This window comes from Eublepharis macularius, chromosome 13 (assembly GCF_028583425.1).
Source record: "Eublepharis macularius isolate TG4126 chromosome 13, MPM_Emac_v1.0, whole genome shotgun sequence".
Lineage (NCBI taxonomy): Eukaryota > Metazoa > Chordata > Lepidosauria > Squamata > Eublepharidae > Eublepharis > Eublepharis macularius.
This window is the reverse complement of record NC_072802.1, coordinates 64,252,454-64,278,809: the sequence shown is the minus strand read 5'-3', so window position 1 is coordinate 64,278,809 and position 26,356 is coordinate 64,252,454. Positions and strand designations below refer to the sequence as shown.

At 45.2% G+C, this 26,356-nt stretch overlaps 1 protein-coding gene across 1 annotated transcript in view; it reads left to right on the top strand.

The window, feature by feature from the left end:
- ADGRD1 (adhesion G protein-coupled receptor D1) overlaps positions 1-26,356 on the top strand; it is a 328,223-nt gene that overhangs the window by 271,087 nt on the left and 30,780 nt on the right. Inside the window, exon 22 of the mRNA XM_054996571.1 lies at positions 2,704-2,795. Coding sequence (XP_054852546.1) covers positions 2,704-2,795 — 92 coding nt within the window. The remainder of the gene's footprint in view (positions 1-2,703; positions 2,796-26,356) is intronic.

Sequence of the window (26,356 nt, the reverse complement as noted above, 5' to 3'; positions counted from 1 at the left end):
GAGGTGGGTGGGGCTGAGAGAACTCCTAGAAGGTGTGACTGACCAAGAGTCACCCAGCGGGCTACAAGTGGAGGAGTGGAGAATCAAACCCGGTTCTCCAGATTAGAGTCCTGTGTTCTTAACCACTACACCAAACTGGCTGAGGGCGTTGAAGAACTTTAGGTAGCTCACAGTAAATGTTTTTTTCTTGTTCTTTTAGCCATCACGAGTTTTTTGAGAAGTTTTGTGCTTTTGACAGCCGCCGTGTCTTTTGATCAGTCTTCTTCAAGTGACAAAGTTTTCTGTTCCTTACCTGTGGCTCCAGAGAACTTGGCAACCGCTCATTTGTTCCTCCTTTCATTGTCAGCCTTTTCAAGATTTCTGTAGAGAGTTTCTTTTCATCGCGTGAAGGGCCCTGACTTCAAACACGGCACGACTTTTTGCGAAGACTTGCGTTTCTCCCCCTCTTTCCCTTTCAAAGTGATCTGGTATGCTGTGGCTGTATGTGGATTCAGCAGGGATTTCTGGAGCCTTCTCCAGGTGCCACAATGCGATTTTTCATTGACAATATCAGCAGCAGAAATATTTTCAGAAACCAAGCACTATAGCCTTAGATGTACTCAGAAATGTAATAGATATGTAAAGGCTTCTAGTCTCCTCTTTATTGCTAGGCTCCTGGAGGTGCCATTTCAGGTTTTTGAACAAGACAAATTCTCTTTATTTAAAAACAGTCGTGACTGGGCAGAACTGTGGTCCATTTGTTTACTGCTGTCTGATCTCCAGCGGCCCTCAGACCTGGGAGTATTGCAAGGACAGCTGGAATATTGAAAGGACAACTTAAGTAGTTATTGGGCTGATCCAACAAACAAGGAGAACAAGAGCTTTCACTCAAGGCCCTGCAATATGTATTTATCCCAACATGCAAAGAGAAAACTGTGTTTTGATTTTGAAGTCTGGACCCCGAGGGGGTCCAGAACAGGAGATGATGCAAATGAGTTCAGAAGCAGCTTCGTACTTTGTAGGCATTAGATTGGGGTCTACAGTGACACAAAGGTATGTGTAGCCTGGAGAGGAGACGACTGAGAGGTGATATGATAATCATCTTCAAGCACTTGAAGGGCTGTCGTGTAGAGGATGGCAAGGAGTTGTTTTCTGTTTCCCTCGAAGGTCAGACCAGAACCAACGGATTGAAATTAAAATCAAAAGAGTTTTTGGCTAAACATTAGGAAGAACTTCCTGACAGTAAGAGCGGTCCCTCAGAGGCTTCCTCGGGAGGTGGTGGGCTCTCCTCCATTGGAGGTTTTTAAGCAGAGGCTAGATGGCCATTTGACAGCAATGCTGATTCGGTGAACCTGGGAAGATCATGAGAGGGAGGGCAGGAAGGGTTACATCACTGCTTAATTCTCGTGGCTCCTTCTTACATGCCCAGGGTAATGCCAATTGTTACCTAGGGGTCAGGTAGCAATTTCCCCCAGGCCACTTTGGGTAGGGATCCTGGAAATGTTTTGCCATTTTCTGGGCATGGAGTAGGCATCACTGGGGGTGCGGGGAAGAGAGATAGTTGTGAATTTCCTGCATTGTGCAGGGAGTTGGACTAGATGATCCTAGAGGTCCCAGCCCTATGATTCTATGATTCCAAATGCTTGTTTTGATTTAAAATATATACATCATTGGCCACTGGTATCTGCATGGCACATGGGATCTTACAGTCTTAATTCAAGGATGATTTTAAATTTCCTTGATGTTTCAACCTGACATCCCTACTTCAGTTCTGCTTCTCTTTTATGTGAAACTTGAAATGTTTAAAATTTGTTTTTTCTCATGCTGAATTTCCCCATTTTTCCAGTCTAATTTATGGATCAATAAATCAGTGTTAGACATTTATACTATGCATATAAAAAACATACTTTGTGCATATAAATGCCATGCATGCTCAATACAAATGAACCCACAAAAGTGTTGAAAAAATATAAATGAATATCTAAAGAACTGAAATAGGAAAGATTCATTTAGCCTTCGTTTATTTGTAGTTTTGTCATCTGTACCATGTTGGGAATGTTCTGTATCTTGTTGCTTCTTTTAAAGATGTCCATTCAGTGTTTTGAAAGGGACGTTCCCACCTCTTTTTGTCTCCAAAATGCCCTGTTTTCTCTCTAATACATGTTTATTCTGCCATTCTTCCAAAAAGCCCAGAGTTTCCCGTTCCTCATTTTATTTTAACCAGGGCTTTTTTTTTCTGGGAAAAGAGGTGGTGGAACTCAGTGGTGGAACTCGGGACCGCACAATGACGTCACTTTGGGTCAGCTGGAACAAGGGGGGAGTTTTTTAAAGTTTAAATCGCCCTCGGCAAAAATGGTCACATGGCTGGTGGCCCCGCCCCCTGATCTCCAGACAGAGGGGAGTTTAGATTGCCGCTGGAGCAGCACAAAGGGTAATCTAAACTTCCCTCTGTTTGGAGATCAGGGGGCGGGGCCACTGGCCATGTGACCATTTTCAAGAGGTGCCAGAGCTTCGCTCCACTGAGTTCCCACTGAAAAAAAGCCCTGATCTTAACAGTAACCTTAAGCCGACACAGAAACTGGCTCACGACGACCAGTCTGTCAGTGCCATGGCTGAGCAGGGATTTTAATTCGGTCTCACACCTTTTAGTTGGACAGTGAAACCACCATACAACATGGCTTTTCTCTGTTTCTCTGATGAAACCTTCCCATGTTTCTCCTCTAGGTCAACATCTGCATCCTCGTAGCAGTCACGAGAGTCATCTCACGAATAAGCGCTGACAACTACAAGGTGCATGGAGATGCCAATGCGTTCAAGTAAGTGCTTCTCCTTAGTGCTATCTCAGAGCTCCAAGTAGATCAGTAGAGGTGATGCTGTCTGTCTTGGATTGTGATACTTAAATCTACAATCCAAAGGGTTGAATATGGAATAAACAGGTTTTTATTCAGAACCAAGGTACTAGACCTCATGGTTCTAGACCTAGAATCATGGTACTAGACCTCATTGCATCACACGCAAATGCTTATGGAGTCATTTTCTACATGGCATGCCACAGGACAATCCTGCACCAACACACTCCCTTGGATTATGCCAAAGATCCAGCCTACCTTATGCAAATGAACTGCCTATATTCCTTCCTTCCTTCCTTCCTTCCTTCCTTCCTTCCTTCCTTCCTTCCTTCCTTCCTTCCTTCCTTCCTTCCTTCCTTCCTTCCTTCCTTCCTTCCTTCCTGTGCAAGTGGGCAAGTAGTGCATCCTACTAAAGAGAGGAAAGCCAGTTTGAAATATACTATAACGCAAAGATGGCCCCTCCAGGAATTACAACAAAGGCAACCAGAAACTTCCCGGAGTAACCAGTAATGGAAATAACCAAAAATATCTAACGGATCTTTATAAAGTGCAATAAGTGCCAAAAGTGCTCAATTCCATAACGATGAGTACATATAATAAATATAGATAATCTTACAAAGTCGATGTCTGAGAACCATTCAATACAATGCAATTCTGTCCAAAATGGTGGGAACAACATCCAAAATTATATAGGTACAATTCATTCAAAGAGGTGCACGCAGGCACTCAAAGGCAAGTCCAGTATGAAGATACGAGGCAGTAAAGTTGCTTGAAGGATGCAAAATGCCACGCCTGCGGGGTGTGCCGGCATAGATTATCCCATCCCATTTCGTGAAATCACTTCTTCACAGGTATATTTATTCTCATATTGCAAATGCACAAGTCAGTAACACTCCACCATGTTGGTATTTTCCGTTAGATATTTTTGGTTATTTCCATTACCGGTTACTCCGAGTTTGAAGTATGCTGCCTTGTACAGTACAATTTTTTTGCGCATCAGCAGCCGTCAGTCAGAAGAGGAACATCATCAACTCTTTCATGATAAAATATGTACTATTGGAGCGCATGGCTTAAATCTTACTTTCAGAAGAGTCATTTGCTGTAATTTAGATTGCTTGCCTTTTTTTTTTTAAGCAAGCAAGCAACTTTTCTCTTATTGGCAGCCAGGTCTGAGTTAATGAAACTTAACTCAGTTATTGTATGTCTTTTCGAGAATCGAAGAGAGAAACCAGTAGATATGCCCCTGTAAAGATCTATATCCTAATTATTCTGTAATGAGTTTGAAATATTGGGAATGAAAATGATGGCTGATGTTCCGTTTCGGAAAGATACAAGACGCGTCATCCTTTGGGAGACGAATGGTTTTTATTGACAAATTGGCATTTTCTGCAGGAGTAGAGAAGCTGAAGGTTTCCATAAATTATTCTAAACGTTAGGCATTTTCCTGTTTGGCTAGTGTTGTTGATTACTGTTCATATTACAGCATTAATTAGCATTTGCTGTATATTGCTTTGGAGACTTAGAGCACCAAATCAATGCCAAAATCCTTCTCACCTCAAACAGATCCCTATGATAAAAATATCCTGTATTCTCTGTGGCTAGAAAACAGGGCCTTCTCTGTTAAAGCCCCCTCTCTGTGGAACTCCTTCCCAAAGGAGATATAAACTACCTGCTCTTTTCAGAACTTTACACAGATGGTAAAGGACCACACTGAAGAGCCTCGTGGTGCAGAGTGGTAAGCTGCAGTACTGCAGTCATAGAATCATAGAATCATAGAGTTGGAAGGGGCCGTACAGACCATCTAGTCCAACCCCCTGCCCAGTGCAGGATCAGCCTAAAGCATCCCTGACAAGTATTCATCCAGCCTCTTCTTGAAAACTGTCAGTGAAGGGGAGCTCACCACCTCCCTAGGCAGGTGATTCCACTTTTGAACTACTCTGACCGTGAAAAAGTTTTTCCTAATATCCAGCCGGTACCTTTGTGCATGTAATTTAAGCCCGTTGTTTCGGGTCCTACCCTCTGCTGCCAACTAGAACAGCTCCCTGCCCTCCTCCAAATGACAGCCTTTCAAATACTTAAAGAGAGCAATCATGTCCCCCCTCAATCTCCTCTTCTCCAAACTAAACATTCCAGTCCAAGCTCTGCTCACGACCTGAGTTCGATTCTGGCAGAAGCCAGGTTCAGGTAGCCGGCTCAAGGCTGACTCAGCCTTCCATCCTTCCAAGGTTGGTAAAGTGTAGATGACTGGGGAAGGCAATGGCAAACCACCCCATAAAAATCTGCCAAGAAAACATCATGATGTGACGTCCCCCCCCCCCCCATGGGTCAGTAATGACTCGGTGCTTACACAGGGGACTACCTTTACCTTTACCTAAAGGACCACACGATAAAAAACATGGGTGAACCCCCCCTGCATTTTAAAAATTCTTGTTCATGTGTTACAGTGAATGAGTGTACAACCTATATATACAATGATTTATAAGAAAGAATCAACACACATTCACTTTGCAAACGAAACCGGGACCATTTCCTGGACAAATGGGGTGTTTAAATCACACATCCAACTTAATATGCATTGTAAGCAATGTGAGAATTTCTTAGGGTGGAAATACACCTTACTAAGTTCCTAGGGATGCTCAAGTGAACCTCATTTCACGTGTTCCCCCCTCCAATATTCCATTCACTCGCTCGCACAGTCACATTTCAATTTACTCTGTGTGAATACATTCACATGTTCGATATCAGTTCCTCCTCAACTGCTAAAAGTATCCCATTTCCCCCCACATCCATTCATTGAAATGCAGATCTGGACACTTTCTCACACCTTAAAGAAATGTAAATTACACTTGATCTTAGCCAAAAGGCCGAGAAGCGATAAGAAATGTAAATTGGCAAGTCAAAGGAGTCTACAGTACTTGTTCTTGCAGTGAAAAAGAGCTGAGTTGGCAGTTTGGCCTCCAGAATTACTTGCAGGTGTGATCACACAAAGGGAGCTCCCATGAAAGTGGCATTCACATGCTCTGAGCAAGAACCGCCTGCACATGAATTGAGGACTACACATACAATCCTGCACTTGAGCGTCCCGAGGTACTTAGTAATGTGTATTTCCACCCTTAGTGTATGCATAAAGATCCATCAAGTGTGTTCAGTGTAAACAGGGCTAAAGTAGCTTGGAGGAAGATTAGGTTGGGAAATATCTGGGGATATTTTTAACCTTTTCTTCTTGCAACCAAGGTCACCCAGTGATATTCCATCGCAGAGTGGAGGTTGGAACCAAGATTTCCTAGATCCTAGTCAAAGACACTGGATCTCATTTTACAACTATGGGGGAAGAATACAGGAGGGACTTAACTGTGATGAGTCACTTTGTTGAGGGATTCTTACAGCCCAATCCTATGCATAGTTCTTCTCATTTATGGGCCACTGTATTAATAATACTACCGCTCACGATTATATCCCCCTTGTGGGAAAATACAGGCATTGCAGGAGTAGTGATACCGCTGAATTTCACGGCCCCACCATTTCAGCTTGCAAATCCTTTTTTCATTTTGCTTCTCCCTTGTGCAAATCGAACCCACAAACGTTTATTTTTGTCCAAATTTCCAGTTCCCTGTGGTGAATTTTCGCATTAAATTTTCAGTTTTAGTGTTGTTTATGCCTTAGTTGTGTAAACACATTGCAGAAAGCCCCAAATGTTTTGGGAATAGCAGCAAGCGCAAATGGGCAAAACACAAAGGCTCAAAACGGCAACACAAGAAAACAAAAAGAAATGTGAAAGGGGAAATTCATACATCCCTACACAGGAGTGATACGTGTATATCCTCAGTGGGGCAAAAGGCAGCTTCGGAGGTGTGTGCGTGATTACAGGGAGAAAGGGCTAAACATTCCCTCCCTGGTGCCTTTTGGCTGACCCAGGCCTCCCCCCTGCTGACCTTTTTAAAAAATAGGAGAGACAATGGTATTTTTATCATCTTGGCCTCAGAGCAGTATAAAACAGAACTCCAGTGGTACTAAATTATTAACAACATTTATCCCAGCATGAGCTTTTGTGTGAGTCAGAGCTCACTTCTTCAGATGCTTATGGAAGGAAATAATTTTGGAGATTTTTATAACAAAAATCTCAGAAGGGAGGGGGAAAGAAAGAAGAGTTGGACCAGAGAGAGGCTTGGCGTGAATCAGGTGGTCATAAATCCGTGTAAGGGACTGGAACAAATTTGGTTATTACACAAAATGGGTTGAATCCGGACTAAATTTCCAAGGGCACCATGGAACTTTCCGCCCTTCCACCACCCACTGCCGGAAGAATGACAAGGGGGCGAGGGGAGTCTGCAATGGAAAGAGGGAATTGTTGGAAATTGCCAATGTAGAGCCAAGCTACAAGTGAGGCCTGACACAGGTTGGACGCTTGTCAGCTTCCCTCAAGTTTTGATGGGAAATGTAGGCATCCTGGTCTTGCAGCTGTAATGGAGAGCCAAGCTGTAAAACCAGGATGCCTACTGTTACATTATTAAAGAAGATATGCTAAGAATGTAATATTTAGTTTGATAAGTTAAGTGGGGAAGGGAATAAAGATAGTACTGTGTTAGAATATATTAGCTTAGAAGAGAATGAAAGTGTATGCTTAATAGAAAAAAGTAAGTTTGAAATGAGTGAGAAAAAAGATAGAGAAGAGGTTGGAAAACTGTTGGAAGTCAACAAAAGGGGGGGGAAGGGAGGGGGTTAGAATTGGAATAAATTAAAGGGAAATGATTGTATTGAATAATTATAGGATTTCTAATCCAATAAAATTAAAAAAAAAACCAGGATGCCTACATTTCCCATCAAAACTTGAGGGAAGCTGACAAGTGTCCAACCTGTGTCAGGCGTCACTTGTAGCTTGGCTTGTAGTCTGGATCCAACCTGGTGGATGATGAGAGAGGCCAGAGGTTCTTGCCTCTCACACAGGATACAGATAAACAAAGGCAGTAGGATACACATGATTTATCAGGAAGAAGCAGTCTGAAACATAAGAATAATGAGCATCTATAAAAATTACAGAATGATACACCATATTAAGAAGAGCCACTGGAAATCTCTAAAATGTGTGTCTCCTTGAGGTATTAGAAATTACAGTGAGCAGGGAATCTCCAAGTCTCTTTTTAGGTCAAGGCAAGAGAATGTTTACTTTCTTGATGGATTCTAATTCAGGACTTTTCATGTCATATACTCCTTTTGAAGTTTCTTTTCTTTTCTTTTGTAGAAGAGTAACTTTCAGATCTATAATGGTATGTCCAGGAAGTTTAAGATGTTCCTTGAGTGGTTTCTGAATGTTGCATTTTTTAAAAAAATATGTATCTGATTTGTGTTCATGTTTCTCTCCAGTAGGGACCGACCTTTTTGTCCAATATAGATAGTAGAAGGACATTATTGGCACATGATGGCGTATATTAAATGAAATGGTGACCCTAAGATGGTGTAGCTGATGTCCCATAATAGTATTGCCAGAATGTATATAGGAACAAATCTAGGTCTGTTGCAGGACTTCATTCCTGGGTTGTATATTGTGGCCCATTGGTATTGGTGAGCAGCTGTTGGAAATGGGGAGCTGATCGGTAAGCGAGGGAAATCCCGCCATCCAAGGCCTATGAAGGAGAAATACCCTCATCCAGGAGAGGCTGTAGACCATTGATGAGGCATTGTGAACTGTAGGCAACAAGCGGTTGAGTTCTGTTACTTCCTTCCGGTCTTGACTTCTCGCAGTCTTGGAGCAATTTCCAAAATGATCTCCTTTTAAATAGACTAACACGGCTACCCCTCTGGAATCTTCAGTGAGAGCAGCCAGGTCTGGCACCAGGGTTTCTGGCACCTGAGGCCAGGTGGGGGGCAGCTTCAGGACTGCTCCTGGCCCCGCACGCATGCGCGCGCACAGATCGCGTGTGCGCACCCGGACTGCGCGGTGGTGGGCGGCTGGGTGGGAGGGCTGGGAGGCTGCCGGCCCAGCCAGGCATGGCGGGGGGCTAAGGAGGTGCGTGTGTGTCCTCCCAACCCTCCCAGTCCGTTGCTCCACGCGCTGCCTCGGACGCCTGCTGCGCCTGGCCCACGGCTGCTGCTCCCAGCTGGGGGCACGTGTTGGCGGTGGCAGAAGCATGGGAGAGCTGGGTGGCTGCAGTAGCTGTGGGCAGGCGTGGCAGGCAGCCAGGGTGGCACATGAACAGCTTCCCATCCCTCCTGGTCAGTCGCCTGCGCGCTACTGCTGCCAGCTTCGAGGCATCCGCTGCAGCCCCCAGCCCCGGTGCCTCGGCACCTCAGCACTGGAGGTGGTCGCCGGGCTTACCTCAATGGAGGCACCGGCCCTGAGAGCAGCCTTCCATTTTCTGAAAGAGGAGGGAGTGGAGGAGGCAACTTCTTCTTTGGCTTGGACGTACCATCTGAACTAGAGAAGAGCTCAGGCTTGTAATCAAAGCTTCTACTCCAGGCACAGGGAGTATGATTTTTGCGGGCAGCTATCTTTTGCTTGACTTTGCAGAGAGGAGGTAGGTCAATGGCAGCCAGATTACCCATATAACATCCAGTTATGTCTAAAGGTACCAAGGTCACTAGTTGTCACTAAAAAAACCCTTCCTTCCTTCCTTCCTTCCTTCCTTCCTTCCTCCTTCCTTCCTTCTTCCTTCCTTCCTTCCTTCCTCCTTCCTTCCTTCTTCCTTCCTTCCTTCCTTCCTTTGATGTGTCAATAATGTAAAGGAATGCATAAGAAAGTATTAAAACTCGAGGGTTTGAGGGAGGTTGTTGCATCAGGTAATTCTTAAAAACAATGAGCCTGTCAGCCATCCATCTGAAGAACACAGTTCATTTGGCATTAGCGGTGGCAGAAATGTGCAAGATTTTTCAGGTGTATTTTTAGAAAGAAGAAATAAGCTGGCTTGATTAAAACAGCATGAGAGAATTTAGCGAGATGAGGCAGGAGAAGATGTACAACGTATAGCTGCCTGCCGAACACAAGCGGGGGTGGGGGTGGGGGGGTGAGACTTGGATTTTTCACAGAATCATAGGGCTTCAGTGCTCGAAGGGAGCATAGAGGTGATCTCATCCATGTTCTTAAAATGACAGCCAAATCTTACGGGCCGTTGTGCTGGGGTAGCTAGGCACATCCTTACCTATTAGGGTAAAGATGCAGTATCAGTCCTCTTTACCTGCCAACAGAACCAACTTTCCTTCTGAACGTTTTCATTCCGATTTCCTCGTACAAATCATAACAAGGAAATAGCAACAACCTCATAATAAAAAGCAAACTTTAAAAAACAGCAAGCCCAGCAGAAAAATATAACAGCAGAAGAAATAAATGTGCATGTGCTCTCAGGGCAGCGCAATGACGTCACCCCTGGGAGTGACATCATTGCAGTGCCCCTGGGAGCATGCCCAGAAGGCCTGTTCCCTGCCTTTCCATGGCCAGGTAAGTGGGGCGGGGGGGGAGTGGAAGTAGTGAATCCCTCGCCCCCACTGGGGGGATTGGATCCCCTGGAAAATACCAACAAAAGGCCTTGCTTATTTGGCTTAAGAGGGTAGCTGAGAGACAGAAGCAGGCAAAAAGAAAAGGAGCCAACACCCTATCCATTTGAGAAACAGGATGCGTACCAAAGGAGATGAATGAATGCCACTCAAATAACTCGTTAATTGGGTCTATCAGAGTCATACATGGGCCCTTTTCACACTACTTACTTGCTTCCGAAACATCGCGAAATGTAGCTCAAAAACCGCAGAAGATAGCGTCTTCTCACGAGAGTTTTGCGCGATGTCGCGCAAAACTCTCGCCAGAAGACGCTATGTTCCGCAGTTTTTGTGCTACATTTCGCGATGTTTCGGAAGCAAGTAAGTAGTGTGAAAAGGGCCAAGGGCGAAGTAACCTACAGTTTTTATACATTAAGTGTTTAGTAACGTGGCCTGTGACTCTGATTGGCAAGAATAAAAAATGTTGGTCGTACAAAGATTTGCCGGGGTGTGTTTTGAGACCCTGGAGAGGAGGCTTGTTGGCAGCAGATGCGTGTGTTTGCTGAAGGGACTTGTTTCTCTTGGCAGACTGCAGTAACAAACAGATGTCATTGTTGCCAGTAATTGTTACGGATTTTCCACACGGCACTGCCGAGCTGAGGCCAGCGCGTTGATTCGATTAACGGCACAGAACGGCACAAGCCTGGCATTATAGCTGTTTACCGAAACACACGTTTTCATCATCTGTGACCGTTTAGTAATCTGTAAAAACTGTTTTTCACATTTATTAGGAAATAGATATCCTGCCGAGAGGGCACAGCCGCAACCCAAAATAGATTCTGCTTTTGGACTCCGTCTTAATTGCACAGCACATTCCGTGTCTATTGGATGACGTTCAGAGCCCAATGTATTCTAAATGCAAGGATTGTTAACGTTTTACAGCGCAGAGCTTGATATTGTGTGATTGCTCCAGCATGCAAAAAATCCAGAGACTAGGCAGTGTTGTAAACCTGAACTGTGTCAGCCAAGCTCCTGTGCTTTTGGAATGTTCAAAAAATAGCTTCCGTCCCTCGTGCTGTTCAGATAGTTTCCTGCAGGAACTGGGTGTGAGCATCCAATCATGTGTAGGCCTAAGTTTTGTGATTCCCCCAATTTTTGTGAGTAGAAAAAAAATCACATGAACTCGGACTGTAGACGATCCGGTGTTAGGGTTGCCAAGTCCCCTTACCCTCCCGGTGGGAGCAGGGAGACCCGGCTCTTACCTCCTTCTTTGCTTCTCAATGTTGGACTCATGCGTGCTGTTCACGCACAGTCCTGCGGCTGCGCAATGATGTCACTGCGCAGGTGCAGGAGTGCTCCTGTACTTCTCAGCAGGTCGATTGGAGCCTCAAACGGTCCCAGTTCGGCCTATTTGGGGCCAAATTTGGCCTGTGGCTAAGCGCAGGAGAGTTCCCGGGGTGGCATGATGATGTCAGTGACGTCACACTGCCCCAGGAGTGTGCCCGGAAGGCCCCATTCCCATGCCTTCCTTCCCCTCCGGCCCGGTATGTGGAGGTGAGGAAGGAGGTGGGGGAATGGGATCCCTATCTGGTGTCCACCTGCAGTTGGGTGTAGTGGTTAAGAGTGTGGGACTCTAATCTGGAGAACTGGGTTTGATTCCCCACTCCTCCACTTGAAGCCAGCTGGGTGACCTTGGCTCAGTCACAGCTCTCTCGGAGCTCTCTCAGCCCCACCCACCTCACAGGGGGATAATAATGACATACTTTATCACCTGCTCTGAGTGGGTGTTAAGTCGTCCTGAAGAGCGGTATATAAATCAAATGTTGTTGCTGTTGTTGTTATTATTATTACCAGGGCTTTTTTTCTGGGAAAAGAGGAGGTGGAACTCAGTGGGTTGCCCTCGGAGAAAATGTTCACATGGCTGATGGCCCCGCCCCCTGATCTCCAGACAGAGGGGAGTTTAGATTGCCCTCTGTGCTGCTCAGCGGCGCGGAGGGCTATCTAAACTCCCCTCTGTCTGGAGATCAGGGGGCGGGGCCACCAGCCATGTGAACATTTTCAAGAGGTTCCGGAACTCCATTCCACCACATTCCAGCTGAAAAAAAGCCCTGATTATTACAGGCTGTCTTGCATAGTGAAAGAGACTCAGTGTTCCTCTTTCGGGTTGTCAGCTCGTATTTGGAGACTGGGGAGATCAGGGCTGTTTCCAGCCGGCTTACCTGCCTCCGGAACGTCGCGCCATGTTGTGGGGAAAACGTGAAATAGCGCGTTTTCTCGCATGAGTTTTGCGCGAGAAAACGCGATATTTCGCGTTTTCCCCGCAACATGGCGCGACTTTCCGGAGACAGATAAGCCGTCTGGAAACGGCCCAGGGTTTAGTTAGGGGAGAGACCTCACTGGTGTACAATGCCATAGAGTCCATCCTCCAGAGCAGCCATTTTCTCCAGGGGATCTGATCCCTTTAGTCTGGAGATCAATTGTAATTCCTGGAGATCTACCTGGATGTTGGCAATCCTATTTCTCATCTCTGGTACGGACGAGGCAGGACTTCGTCTCCACTGAGAGGGATGACATAATCTCCGTCCACTACACAAGTCCTCTCTGCACACTCATACACAACACATCCATCACAATGAGGATCATTTGGCTGGTTGAGACTGAGAATCGTTCATGAGTTTCAAGCGGAGTGCCAGGGCTTGGCCCACAACCAGCATGCTCAGCTTTCTTCCTTCGCATTTATCCCACAAGCAGACTCTCATTAACCAGCTCTCGATAAACTGCCAAGCCCAGATCTTATCGAGCACTTTCTCGTCGTCTTCTTTGAAATGGTCTGATGGGCTGGAAAAATCTGTATCATTTATATAGTAAATGCAGGTTCCCTAGAAGCAGAGAGACTCAAAATACATGAGCTATCCTATTCAGCGGCAGAGGAAGGCCATTACAATCTAATTAGAAGATTTCTTGAGCATTCTTTAATGCTCCATTCTGATTTTTCATGTGACTCATTTGTTCTGCGAGGCACATTGTTTGCTCAACAAAATGATGATATACTCCTTGGGGTCCCAAGGCAGAGAGCAGCTTTTTATTCAATTGAATTAGGCAAGTGGTTAAAACAGTAGTGATGCAAAAATGTCAAGTAGTATTTCTGAAAATCAGTACAAGGATGGGCAGGATTGGTCTGTATCATCCTCATATAACTCGGAATAAGGTAGCAGATGAGCAGTCGTAGAATTCCAGTATATACCACTTTAGCCCTGCCAGTACAGAATTACATTTTTAAATACTCTTGGACATAAAGGACTGCATAAAAAATAGCACATCACAGAGAAAGGTGAAGCATCGTTCTCTTCCTGATGTGATAGTTGCTTGTGTACAAGCATCTGTTCAACTGGGCGGGGGGAGAATTCAGAAATACAAACCTCTGCTTGCAGTCTCTGAATTAGTATCATTAGGGTTGTCAACCTCCAGGGAAGGGTATTCTGGAGGCAAGGTGCCACCACAGAAAATGCCCTGTCTCTAGGCATCTCTCACCTCACCTCTGAGGGCTTTTAAATTAAAGGTTTGATCTCACTGTTTTTATAATGTGCTTTTAGCCTGAAAATTCTTACTCATTTTGAACTGCTTAATGTTTTTGTTTTATGCTCTGGCTGGGTTTTTAATGCTGGGCTTGAATTAACAATGTTTAATGTTTCATGTTTTTATTATATTTTATTTTGTAAGCCATGTGGGACAGGTTCCCTTGAAGAAGGGGCATAAAAATGTTCTAAACAGATATGTTTAACTATCACAGCTAGTAGATACTGATGGACCTCTTCTCCATAACTGCAAAGAGTCCAGTAGCACTTTTAAGACTAACCAACTTTATTGTAGCATAACCTTTCGAGAGCCACAGTTCTCTTCCTCGAAAGCTTATGCTACAATAAAATTGGTTAGTCTTAAAGTTGCTACTGGACTCTTTGTTATTTTGCCACTGCAGACTAACACAGCTAACTCCTCTGGATCTTCTCCATAACTGTGTCTAATGTTTTGTTTGACACTCACCATATCTTTGATTCCATCTTAATTAGGCCTTGTGCAAAGAAATGCTTCCTTGTCAGTCCTTAAGCTACCACAGACATGTTAAATCGATGTTTTCAATCATACTACTTACATGGAACCACTCCAAATGGCCATAAATAACTTTTTGCCCTGATTTTGTGCTTCCAGAGACATTTGGCTGTTTTTGGAAACAAAATGCTGAACCTTTGGTCTGACCCAGCAAAGGAGTTCTTTTTTGTGTGTGCCATCTTTCCAGAGTCCCACTCAAAGTGCCTTACAATTAAAATAATAAATTATCAATATAAAAACAAACAAGCCATTTAAGAAGCTGTAGCAGGCTGTTTGGCTTCTGGTTTTTGGCGCCTTTTATGAGAATGCAATTTCCCACACTTTCCTGCATCCCCGAAAAGGTGCCAAAAAAACAGAAGCCCAACAGCCTGCTCCTGCTCTGAAATCAGAGATGTGTGGAGTGAAGGAGAAAAGCTGCCAGAGTTCTCTAAGCGGGCTGTCCCTTTAAGGACGTTTAGAAACAGCCCTTATGTTCTTCTCATGTCCGTCAATCCAGGTACATTGGTGACCCTAGTTTATTCCACAGATATGAGAAAGGAAGAAAAATATCCCTAGGTCTGCGCTTTCCACAGTATATGATAGTAAATGAATGAGCTGCCAAACATGATACAGAGTGGAGGGGATAGGGAATGGTATTCTAGCCTCTCTCATCTATCAACAAAAAAAATGCAACCCCCATTTTGCAGAAAGGAACATCTAGCCATTAGGCAGAGTGATTTGGCAAGTTGGATCAGCTTTCGGTAATTATTTCTCTTGATAAATGCCTAAGGTCACGGCGAGAACCCCGCTGGCTCAAGAGCGGGCATCCAAATGGAGTAGTGGGGTGCCCTCCTGAGAGAGGCATGCAAGACATTAAACCGAACACATTAAGCAACGATCATTAGCGAAGCAGGAGCTAGTTGCCACTGATAATGTCTTAAAGCTAATTAAATCTTTGGCTCATTGGACATGACAAAATATAAACACTGTTTGGGTCACAGTTTATTAGTCTCGAGGGAGGAAGAGCTCGAAGCATGCCAAAAAACCAAAAATAAAATAAAAGTAGACAGCTACAAATGGGAACAACAGAAGCAATGTGGTTAAAGAGTGAATGGGGTTGTGTATCTATTAATGTTGCCGTCATTACTGATCTACAGGTTAGAGGCCTGCAAAGTTTAATAGGGAGGAGGGTAAGGTGGGTTGAAGAGATGCAGGGCCAAAACAGGTGATATTGGAGACTCTTGACCAGGTCTTCTGCCGAATTTTGAAATTCAGCACAGCCATTAAAATGGTGGCAGCCCCAGTATTGATTGGAGCAGCAACTCTAGGGCAAGGGGTAGGGTTAAAACCTCTTTTCCATTTAACCCTTTTCCTTCAAGCTGTTTTCTTGATTTAAATCATCCCTTTGCAAACAGCTTCTGCAGAATACGGGAACCTGTATTGCACCTGCATGTTTTTGCTCTTTTGAAGCTAATAGCAGCTTCACATAGGTGATTTAGGTGTCGAGCTTTTAAATCCATGTTAAAAGTTGGGAGATCCAGTCGCAGTTCTGTTTTGGCCCCGAGTCTGTTCCTCAGCGGCATCTCCATTCCTTTTACACCCCCTGAATCTGTGTCTGGAAGGTGGAAGGAAGAATGCTTCACGTGCAAGCGGTCCCAGGTTCAGTCTCTACTGTCCCCAATCTAGGGTTGCTTGATTAGACAAGACCTGCCTGAGACCCTGGAGAGCCAATGCCAGTCAGAATAGCCAGTTCTGGGCTACACGGGCAACCAGATGTCCTCAGATGGTCTTCAAGCAAGGCATAGACAGGGTCAGCTCAAGGATTTTTTGCACCTTATGCACACCATGTTACTGCACCCTCCATGCTTCAGGAAAATTTCCACTGATACTCTTCCTTCTTCCTTGCACCATGGGAGACTGCTGCCCTTCTCCTCCACCTTACACCAGAGGGAAGCTGCCCCCACTCAAACTACCCTCACTGGTCATGGATTGGAAGGCAAAAACGTCCCTGGAAAAAAGCCCTGCTACCCCCAGTGCAGGGGGGGGGAGGGGAAGAGAGGAACGGAACAGGTTTGCCACAGGTTACCCAATACAGTTGAGGATGTTGCTGAGGGACACCACTTGCCCCGGCAGACCCTGATGTTGAGGGAAAGCCGGGCAGCAGCAGAAATGGCTTGGGAGCACCTCCACCCAGTGGAGGACCTACATTTTTGGGGCCCTGAAGCTTGAACTGTTATGGGGGCCCCTTCTCAACCAGCAACAATAGGGCAGCATCCCACAAGGTCCAAAGGGCCTTGCTGCCCTTGCAAGGACCTCAAGGCCCAAATGGCGGAGAATGGGGTGGTGGGGTGGGGTGGAGCCCTTGAAAATGGGCCGTACAGTGAGCCCTTTAGAACTATTGAGCCGTGCACCAACGAAGGATTCGAGGATCCAGCTGCCAAAATGTAGGCTATGGATAGATTCTGGCGAGCTCGGCGAGCCCGTACAGCTGGGGGTTCAGGGGCTGCAAGTCCCCGAGAAAATAGTGAAATGTGACCAATTACAGGGACATTTTGAGGCCATATGAAACGGGCATTAGAGCATATCCTAAGGTCAATATTAAGTACGTCAACCCATTGGCTTATTATTCTGTCACTAAAATAGCCTTATTTGAATAACAAAGACTTGAAAAAAACCCATCGATTTTGTTGAAAAATTGACTCATTAAAAAAAAAAGAAGGTTGCTTCAGGGCCCCTCCAGGATTAGGAGATCTGAAGCTTAAGCTTCATTAGTTTCATAGTAGATCTCCCCTGCCTCCACCTCTGGTGCCCTAGGCAACTGCCGAGGTGCAGCTAATAGTTAGGCCAGCCCTAGGCACAGAGGCGACAGATTCCCTGTGCTATTGCCCTCCAGCGTCTCACCTGCAAGAGCAATGACGTCACTTCTGGAAATAGGGTTGCCAGCTCCGACTTGGGAAATTCCTGGAGATCTAGGGGGGTGAAACCTGGAGAAACCTGGAGAAAGTGGGGTTTGGGGAGGGAAAGGACCTTGGCATGGCATAATTCCGTAGAGTCCAGCCCCCAAAGTAGCCATTTTCTCCTGGTGAACTGATGTCTGTGGCCTGGAGACTAGTTTTAATGCCGGGAGATCTCCAGCCACTAACTGGAGGCTGGCAACCCTATCTGGAAATGACGTTGTCATGCCCATGGGGAACGTACCTGCTGCACCCTGGCCCAGGAGGTGGCTGCAGGGGGCAGAGGCTGGGAGCGGGGGATCCCCTGCCCCACCGAGGGACTGGCAGCCCTACCTCCTTTCCACCCACATGCTGTAACTAGCCAAGAAAGGCTGGGGGAGGGCTGCTTGCCATACTTCCTGTTTCCATGCCGCCTGCCTACATGTGATTAGAAGATAGAGGCAGATCCTTGGTAGATGCGTGGAATTGTCAATAATGCAAATAGCCCTGTCCCCATGACCTTTCTTGGCTAGTTAAAGGGTGCATGGGTGGAAAGGAGGGGATGAAGAGGCACCTTTTGCTTCCACGTGTGCACGGAAGTTGATTCCCCCTCCCACTGTTTTAAAAGTAAACTTACAGTCACTCATTAAACACGAGGTGGGTTGGGGTTTTCCTCCAAACCAAACCCGAGTTTTTGTAACGCGTAAAGAGGCTGTGGTGCTCGTCTTTTTTTTCTGTTTCTCTAAGCAGCTCTGAAAGTATTCTCTGGCCCTTTCCAGCCCCTGCTCAACTGGCTTTTGGCTAGACGGCGTGAACCGCAAGGGAAGTCTCTTGCTGTTTCTGGTGCAAGTAGGCCTGGTACAAACATTGGCATGTTGAGTGACAGCGAGGAACAGCCCACTTTCTGCACGCCAAGTCTGTTCCCATCAAGGGGTGGGATGGATTAAAACTGGGATTTATTTCATTTCATTTCATTTATTATTATTTATTTGTCCACCTTTTCACTGAGACCTAAAGTGGATTACACAGTGCAAGTCAATAGGAACAACCGCTAGGCTGTTTGATGAACAAATGCAATATGATCAGTAGCTAGAACATTCAGTGAACAAATACAGTTTGGTATAGGTTGCAGAAATTTGTAATGGGCATAAATCAAAAACACAGCGATGAAACATTGCTGCAACAAAACCTAAGTAATTAAATACTGCATCTTTAACAACATGGGAACTGCCCAGTAGGAGCATATATGCATCAACCGACAAGACAACTCAGTAGAATAGTCTACAATCTCTGTTCCTTTACTAAGGCATCACTCTGAGCCAATTCTTATAGCACAGCTCTATTGCCTGAATAAAAAGCCCTCCTGAATAATTCCGTTTTACTTCGTTTGTGGAAAACCAGGAGAATGGGAGCTTTCCTGACCTGTGCTGGCAGGTCATTCCATAAGGTAGGGGCTACCCCAGGGCCTCTTTGAGGGCCAAGCTGCAAGTGACGAATTACACTTGAATGGCAAATGAACAGACTTACGTGTATTCCTCCTTCTTCACTTGCGCTCCACTTGCACTCCACTCGATCACGGTGTAATCGACGTGATCGAGTGGAGTGCAAGTGGAGCACAAGTGAACAGGGAGGCATACACGTGTGTCTGTTCACTTGCCATTCAAGTGTAATTTGTCACTTGTAGCTTGACCCTGAGTTGCAACCCTATAGACTCAGCTGTTCTTTAAGATCCAGAAGAGTTAGCCGTGTTAGTCTGTAATAGCAAAATCGAAAAGAGTCCATGACTGGGGAAGCCAATGGCAAACCACCCTGTAAAAAGTCTGCCAAGAAAACGTCGTGATGCAACGTCCCCCCATGGGTCAGTAATGACTTGGTGCTTGCACAGGGGGCTACCTTTACCTTTAAGCTTTCGAGAATCACAGTTCTCCTTGTCGAAGAAGAGAACTGTGATTCTCAAAAGCTTATGCTACAGTAAAGATGATTAGTCTTGAAGGTGCTACTGGACTCTTTTCGATTTTGCTGTTCTTTAAGAACTGACTTTGTAGGCTATGTACACACAATAAAAACATTTTTTTTAAATCAAAATGGGGCTGCTCTAAGTTACACTGCAGCTTCTCATGAACTTTAAGCCATTCAGTGCTGCATGAATGGAGAGGAGATATTTATTTTATTCAATTTATATTCCACTCTCCCTGCAAGCCATGGACCACAGGACAGCAGTAACCACCAGGGCCTTTTTTCACACAACGTTTTCTTTCTGCATAGTCTAAGAGAAGGAAGCCCTGAGAAATTGGTATTTTAGGAGCAGTACCCTAAAAGGTTGAACAGCCCCTGGTATTGGTTTTGACTCACAGTGCAATCCTAAAAAGGGTTATTCCAGTCTAAGCCCATTGATTTCAATGTTCTTAGACTGGAGTAACTCTTCTTAGGATTTCACTGACAATTTTATTGTAGCCAATTTTATTGTAGCATAAGCTTTCGAGAGTCAAGTTCTCTTCGTCAGATGCATGTTACAGAGGCTGGTCAAATATAGAAGAGGAGGAAGGAGAAGGGGAGGAGAGAGAAGAGGCAATTAGCGGGGGAGAGAGACAGTGAAGAAACCTGTAGTGAGTATAGACATGACTAATTTCAGCAGCAGAGTGCTAGTTAGGAAATTTGGGACAGGAGAGTAACTTTGTTTTTTCTGGCATCTGTGCTATCTGTAATGCCAGTTTTGAGAAGTTCCCTTCAACACCTGCATTGGAAGAAACTTTCCTGCTCAGCTCCGATCAGATGTTCAGGGTAGGAGGGGGAGCAAACATCAACAACCGTGCCTCCCTTGATACAGTACAATTTGTAAATGCAACTTCACTTCAGCAAAGCACTTGTGAGTGTTTTTCACTTCTTCTCTGTTCAGTACATTTTCCTCTCTTGAGTGGGCGTAACAGAATGGTACAATTAGAGGATTTTTATTGTGGGGTTTTTTTTTTTTGCTTTTCTGTTTTCCTTTAAAGCTACAAGTTATGTAAAGTTCTGTGATTCTTTTTTTTCAAACCCAAGGCAGCTGGGAATAGGCTGTATCAGGTTGGAGAAAAAAACATTGGCCAGGAGACCCATTCTAGTCCTTTTCCGGCTTAAAATCACCCACCCTCAACTGTTCTTTCAGAGCCAAGCTACAAGTGACGAATGACACTTGCCTGGCAAGTGAACAGACTCACGTGTATGTATTCTTCCCTGTTCACTTGCCATTCACTTGCGCTCCACTTAATCAAGTGGAGCTCAAGTGGAGCACAAGTGAACAGGGAGGAATACATGTGAGTCTGTTCACTTGCCAGGCAAGTGTCATTCGTCACTTGTAGCTTGGCTCTCAGTCTTGTGTGGGGTGGGAGTGTGGATCCCTGTTTCTTCCCTGAATCTTACCCCTGTGGGTGAAAGGTCAGCTTGGGAAGGGTGTTTTTGAGCTGAGATGACAGGAAAGGAACATAGGAACAAAACATCCATGCTCACCAGGTCTGAACTGGGCATGGCATTTAACATGTGGCTGTGATGGAGTCAGGCAGCAGTTATGAGATCCCCATGGGAACTCAATCCCCAAATGCCCTCAGATGGCCCCAGAAGGCTATTTGCCCTGAATCGGGCTCCTGAATCGGGGACTGAGTTTCCATGGGGATCTTGCAGCTGTTGTCTGACTGTAAAGTCCCCATTGCAGTTATGCTTGAAGCATGTTGTCTAATTACTAATTACTTCAGGCCCAGCCTTCTTTGGACTTAAAAAAAGAGAAAGGGGGGGGGGGAAATCACAGCATTCCATGTAATGCCATTTCAGACTATGGCTGCTTTCGCATGTCAGACAATGTGGTTTCAGTGTACTTTCAATGCTCTTTAGCAGTTATTTGCACCTGGATTTTCCTGTGTAGGAAGGTCCACTTGCACAAAATTGCTAAAATGCATTGAAAGTACATTATCAAACATGTGTGAAAGAAGCCTAAGGCTGTTTCCACAGTCCTTAAAGGGACGGCCCGCTCCCTGAATGCTGACAGCTTTCCCCCTTGACTCCTGACGTCTCCATTTTCCAAGTGCTTGCAGGCTGTTTGGCTTCTGTTTTTTTCGGCACCCAGCTTGCAACTGTTTTGAAAACGGAGACATCTGGAGTCAAAGGGGAAAGCCCCCAGCATTTGGTGAGTGGGCTGTCCCTTTAAGGACGTGTGGAAATGGTCTAAGGCTCTCATTACATGGGATGCCTGAAGCAACTTGCGTTGCGTTTTCCCAACCTAACTCACAGTCAGTTGTTTAATAGAGAACTCACCTTAAAAATGATTGGTGTGGGAGGGTGGCGGATTTTGCTATGAGTGGCAGTGCACCTCTCTGGCATTGTTTTTGCCAGCTGCCAGGGACCACTTGTCCTTCATCGCATGATCCAGGACACGTGCTTCCAGCAGCGCTACAAACAGGGCCTTCTAATGGCTGTTTCTGCCAGCAAAAATGCGGGAAAGAAGGTTGAATCTCCTTCATGGTCCACGCTGCCACTCCAAGCAATATCCCACCCCCAATCACTCTTAAGATGAGTCTCCTGTTGAATATCTGATTGTTACATATCAGGTTCCCATGTAACACATCAGGCATCTCATGTAACGGCAGTCAAAAACATTGAAAATGGGCATTAGGGCAAAACTTAAGGTGCAGGGGAGGGGAGGCTTTGGCACACTATGCCTAAGAGTTTGGGCATACATACTTTTCTTCCTAAGTTAAGTGATAATCAGGGCTTTTTTTCCACGGGAACGTGATGGAACGGAGTTCCGGCACCTCTTAAAAATGGTCACATGGCTGGTGGCCCTGCCCCCTGATCTCCAGACAGAGGGGAGTTGAGATTGTCCTCCACACCACCAAGTGGCGTGAGAGCAATTTAAACTTTTAAAAACTCCCCCCTTGTTCCAGCTGACCCAAAGTGATGTCATTGTGCCGTCTTGTTCTACCACTGAGTTCCACCACCTCTTTTTTCAAAAAAAAAAAAGCCCTGGTGACAATAATACATATTTTTAAAATCATCCAATATGTTTTTAAAAGTCTCATGCAAAAGCACTGCCCGCCGCAAGAAAAGATTTGTGCTCCTCTGTAGGAACTCTCCATTATGATAATACACCAGGTTACATTAAACATGAAGCCTTGACTGGCATGCATTTCAGTTTGGGGTTTTTTAAATTTTAATGGGGCCTATTCATTAAATCAGAATGTAGATGAGTAATAAACGAGTCTGCTGATAGGAGAGGAGCTCTTTCAAATAGAACTGCAGACCCAGCAAAGAAGGTGTTTCATGTACAGGATGCCGTGGCGCCATCTGATATTCATAGCATGTAAATAGGCGAAAGGGCAGTAATTTTCACGGGGAAGATTTACCGCTTTCAAATTTTAATGTGGGTGAAGAATGTCATTTGTTAAAGTTGGGTGAGTTACAAATGATCTCTGGAGCATCCGCCGGGTGCACTTGATTGACGCTTCCTTTATTCCGAGGGCGAGAATTTGGGGTGCAACACAATATCACATGCAGCTTCATGATTATTTTTCTTGACACTTTTCTTTTGCCAGATTGTATCCTATGGGACTGAGATTTTAAAGGGGAAGGCATGTGTAGGCATAGAGGGGCTATTTAAGTTTTTGAATACTTAATATTATTTAATGCTACAGTGTACGGTACTCTGCACATTTACTCCAAAGCGACTCCAGCCTAAGCCCGTTCGTTTCCATGGTCTTAAACTGGCGTAACTCCACATAGGATTGCTCTGACAGTTGATTTAGGGCAAAAACACAGAGAGGCTTTATCCTCTGTGTCCCTTTTCTGGGTGTTCCAGGACATCTGATGGGCCACTGTGGAGAAAAGGATGCTGGACGAGTCTCTAATCTGCCCTTTCTGGGCAAAGTGGTTGAGAGAGCAGTAGCTTTCCAGCTCCAGGCCTTCTTGGAAAACTCTGGTGCGTCGGACCTTTTCAGTCTGGTTTTAGGCCAGGCAATGGGACGGAGATGGCATTGGTGGCTCCAGTTGATGACCTCTGCTTAAATGTAGACAAAGGGATGCTTCATTGTTGCTTCTCCTGGATCTATCTGCAGCCTTCGACACAGTAGGCCAGGCCATCCTGCTGAGGTGTTTGGAGGCAGAAGTAGGGATCAGGGGATGTGCCTTGGGCTGGTTTAAATTGTTCTTCATGGGACAAACTCAAAAGGATCCTATTGGAGACCAGAAATCTTCAGGGTGGGAATTATCTTGTAGGGGCACATTCTTATCCCCCATGTTATTCAACCTCTATGGAAAGCCTTGAGGAGAACTCATTTGTAGCTATGGAATTGGATGTCATCAATATGGAGATGATACCTAGCTCTATATTTCATTATCCAAATCCCCTGGAAATGATCACGTAGTGATCAAGTGGAGTGCAAGTGGAGTGCAAGTGAACAGGGAGGACTACACGTGAGTCTGTTCACTTGCCATTCAAGTGTCATTCATCACTTGTAGCTTGGCCCTCAGTTAAGAGCCTAGGGGGTTATACTAGACCTAGCGCTGCTGCTAGGGAAGCAAGTAAATGCAGCTGCACAAAAGGCCTTCTCACAGCTCAGACTAGCCTGAAAGATGGCCCCCTACCTTGACATGGCCGATCTGGCCACCTGGATTCATGGCACAGTAACATCAAGACTAGACTACTGTAATGCTCTCTACATAGGCCTCCCCTCAAAGTTGACTGGGAGACTCCATCTGGTGCAGAATGCTGCAGTTCATTTACTCTCAGGAGCTAGATAGAGCAAGCACATCACTCCCATTCTGAAGTTACTCTGTTGGCTTCCCATCAGTTATCAGGTCATTAATACATCATTCAAAGCCCTTCATGGCCTCGGCCCCTCATACCTGTGTGACTGCCTCTACCCCATGTTCTGAAACAGCAACTTCATTCATCTGGACAGGGCCTTCTGCAGATACCACCCTGTAGTTGGGCAAAATCAACGGTACTTTGCTCAGTGAATGTCCAAGCTGTTGATTATGTTGTATCTTTCAATCACATGCTGTAATTCACCTTGGATTTCAGTGATGATGATGATGATGATGATGATGATGATGATGATGATGATGATGATGATGATGATGATGATGATGATGATGATAAGGTGCTTGGTGCTAGAAAAGGTGCTAGAAAATGATCAAGTCAAGATCTTATGGGATTTTAGAATACAAACTGATCGACACCTTGAACACAATACACCAGACATAACAGTTGCAGAAAATCGAAAAGTTTGGATAGTTGACATTGCAATTCCGTGGGATGCCAGAGTCGAAGAAAAAGAACAAGAAAAAATGATTAAATATAGAGATCTGGCAATAGAAACCACCCAACTATGGATGAAGAATACAACAGTAGTCCCCATTGTTATCGGGGCACTGGGAACTATTTCGAAAAACTTCGCAACTTATGTGGAAAAACTGCAGCTTTCTGATATAACACCTACAGAACTGCAAAAGACGCCGATATCTGGTTGATACTTAGGTCTCCAGCGGAAACCTGTATGAGCTTAGGAAGGCCAATCAATAATAACATGTGACCTCTGCTTTTTGTTGTGTTTTGGATTATTCAAATAATAACAACAACAACAACAACAACAACAACAACAACAACAATATAACTTTAGTCTGATCGGGTGTCCCTGTGCTGTGTTGTCATTATAGCTTCTTCCCTATGTTGTGATCTTGCACTACTCTTAAAAGATCCGTAAAGAGAAACCATGCGAATAAGGTCCAGTGCGAATAAGGTCCAGTGCCATGGCTAATTCCTTGGCCAGCACCTCTCCTCCCTTCTTCCACTTATCCAAGCAGGTTGGCCTTGCATATCCTTCCCAAGAGCTCTTCATTGTAACAAAACTCTGCAGGGGGCTTTAAAACGTTTGATTTCAAATCATTTGGATCCTTGCATGGAGCTAAGGGCAGATCCGTTCAGAGAGGTTCTACGTAGAGTTCCTCTGGGAATCTCTCTTTCACACACACACAATGGTAGTTGAGTTTTCAAGTGCAGACTTGTGGCTGCCTTGCTTTAGAGAGCTTCAACAAGATAATTTGAGGCTGAACGGCTCATTTTAAACCTCTGTTTTGAAACTGGACTCTTTTTTTAAAAAAAGAGCCGATCTGTTCACAGTCACAAAAATCAACCCAGTCACTGCAGCACCAATTTCCTTTCCTTGCCTACTGAAGAACTGGGGACGGTAGACTCAGAAGACAATGGGTATTCTTTTAAAAAGGATTTCTGAAGCACGACATCTCTTTGAAGCAGGTTGAAGTCGTCGCCAAAGGGGCCATCACTGAGTAGGCATTTGCCTTCTGAAAATCGGCTCCTGAAATCAGCCTAACAGCAGCAATAACCGCTGCAGCATCAGGGGTGAACTGTGAATTGTCTGACCTATACTAGTGAGAATCTAGAAGTTGGTTAGGCAGAGTGAGTAGCAGGCATGCTATGGAGCAAACTCTCTTACAGATTTAAACTCACTTGGGTGCTCCCCCCCCCCCCGGAAAAACAGCTTTAAGGAGGAGACATTTTTAGCAGAGAAGCTGCAGGGAAGAAGTTCTTATCACCCTTTCCTGCCCCGTTGATTTTCCACTTCACTGTCGTATTCTCATTCTCTTTTCTTTACACACTTCCAGGTTCCAGATAGGTGGAAATCTACCGGGGTGGTGGCTTGAGGAAAGGGAACGGCAGAGGCAAAGGAATGGACTGCATTTATTCTGCTTTCCGATCTCCTGCTGACTTTGATCCCCTCCCAGGCAGTCATGTGAGGTTAACAGAATGAGAATAAGATGCTTTCAGTGTATCAAATTTTACTCGCAATAACAAGATTTTATGCCTCCGTCCTTTAGGGCTGCCAATCTCCGAATGGGGCCTGGAGATTTCCCAGAATTACAGCTGATCTCCAGATGACAGAGATCAGTTCCCCTGGAGAAAATGGTTGCTTTGGAGGGTGGATTCTCTGGCATTATACCCTTCTGAGGTCCCTCTCCTCCCCACATCCCATTTTCTCTGGACTGTACCCTCAAAGCTCC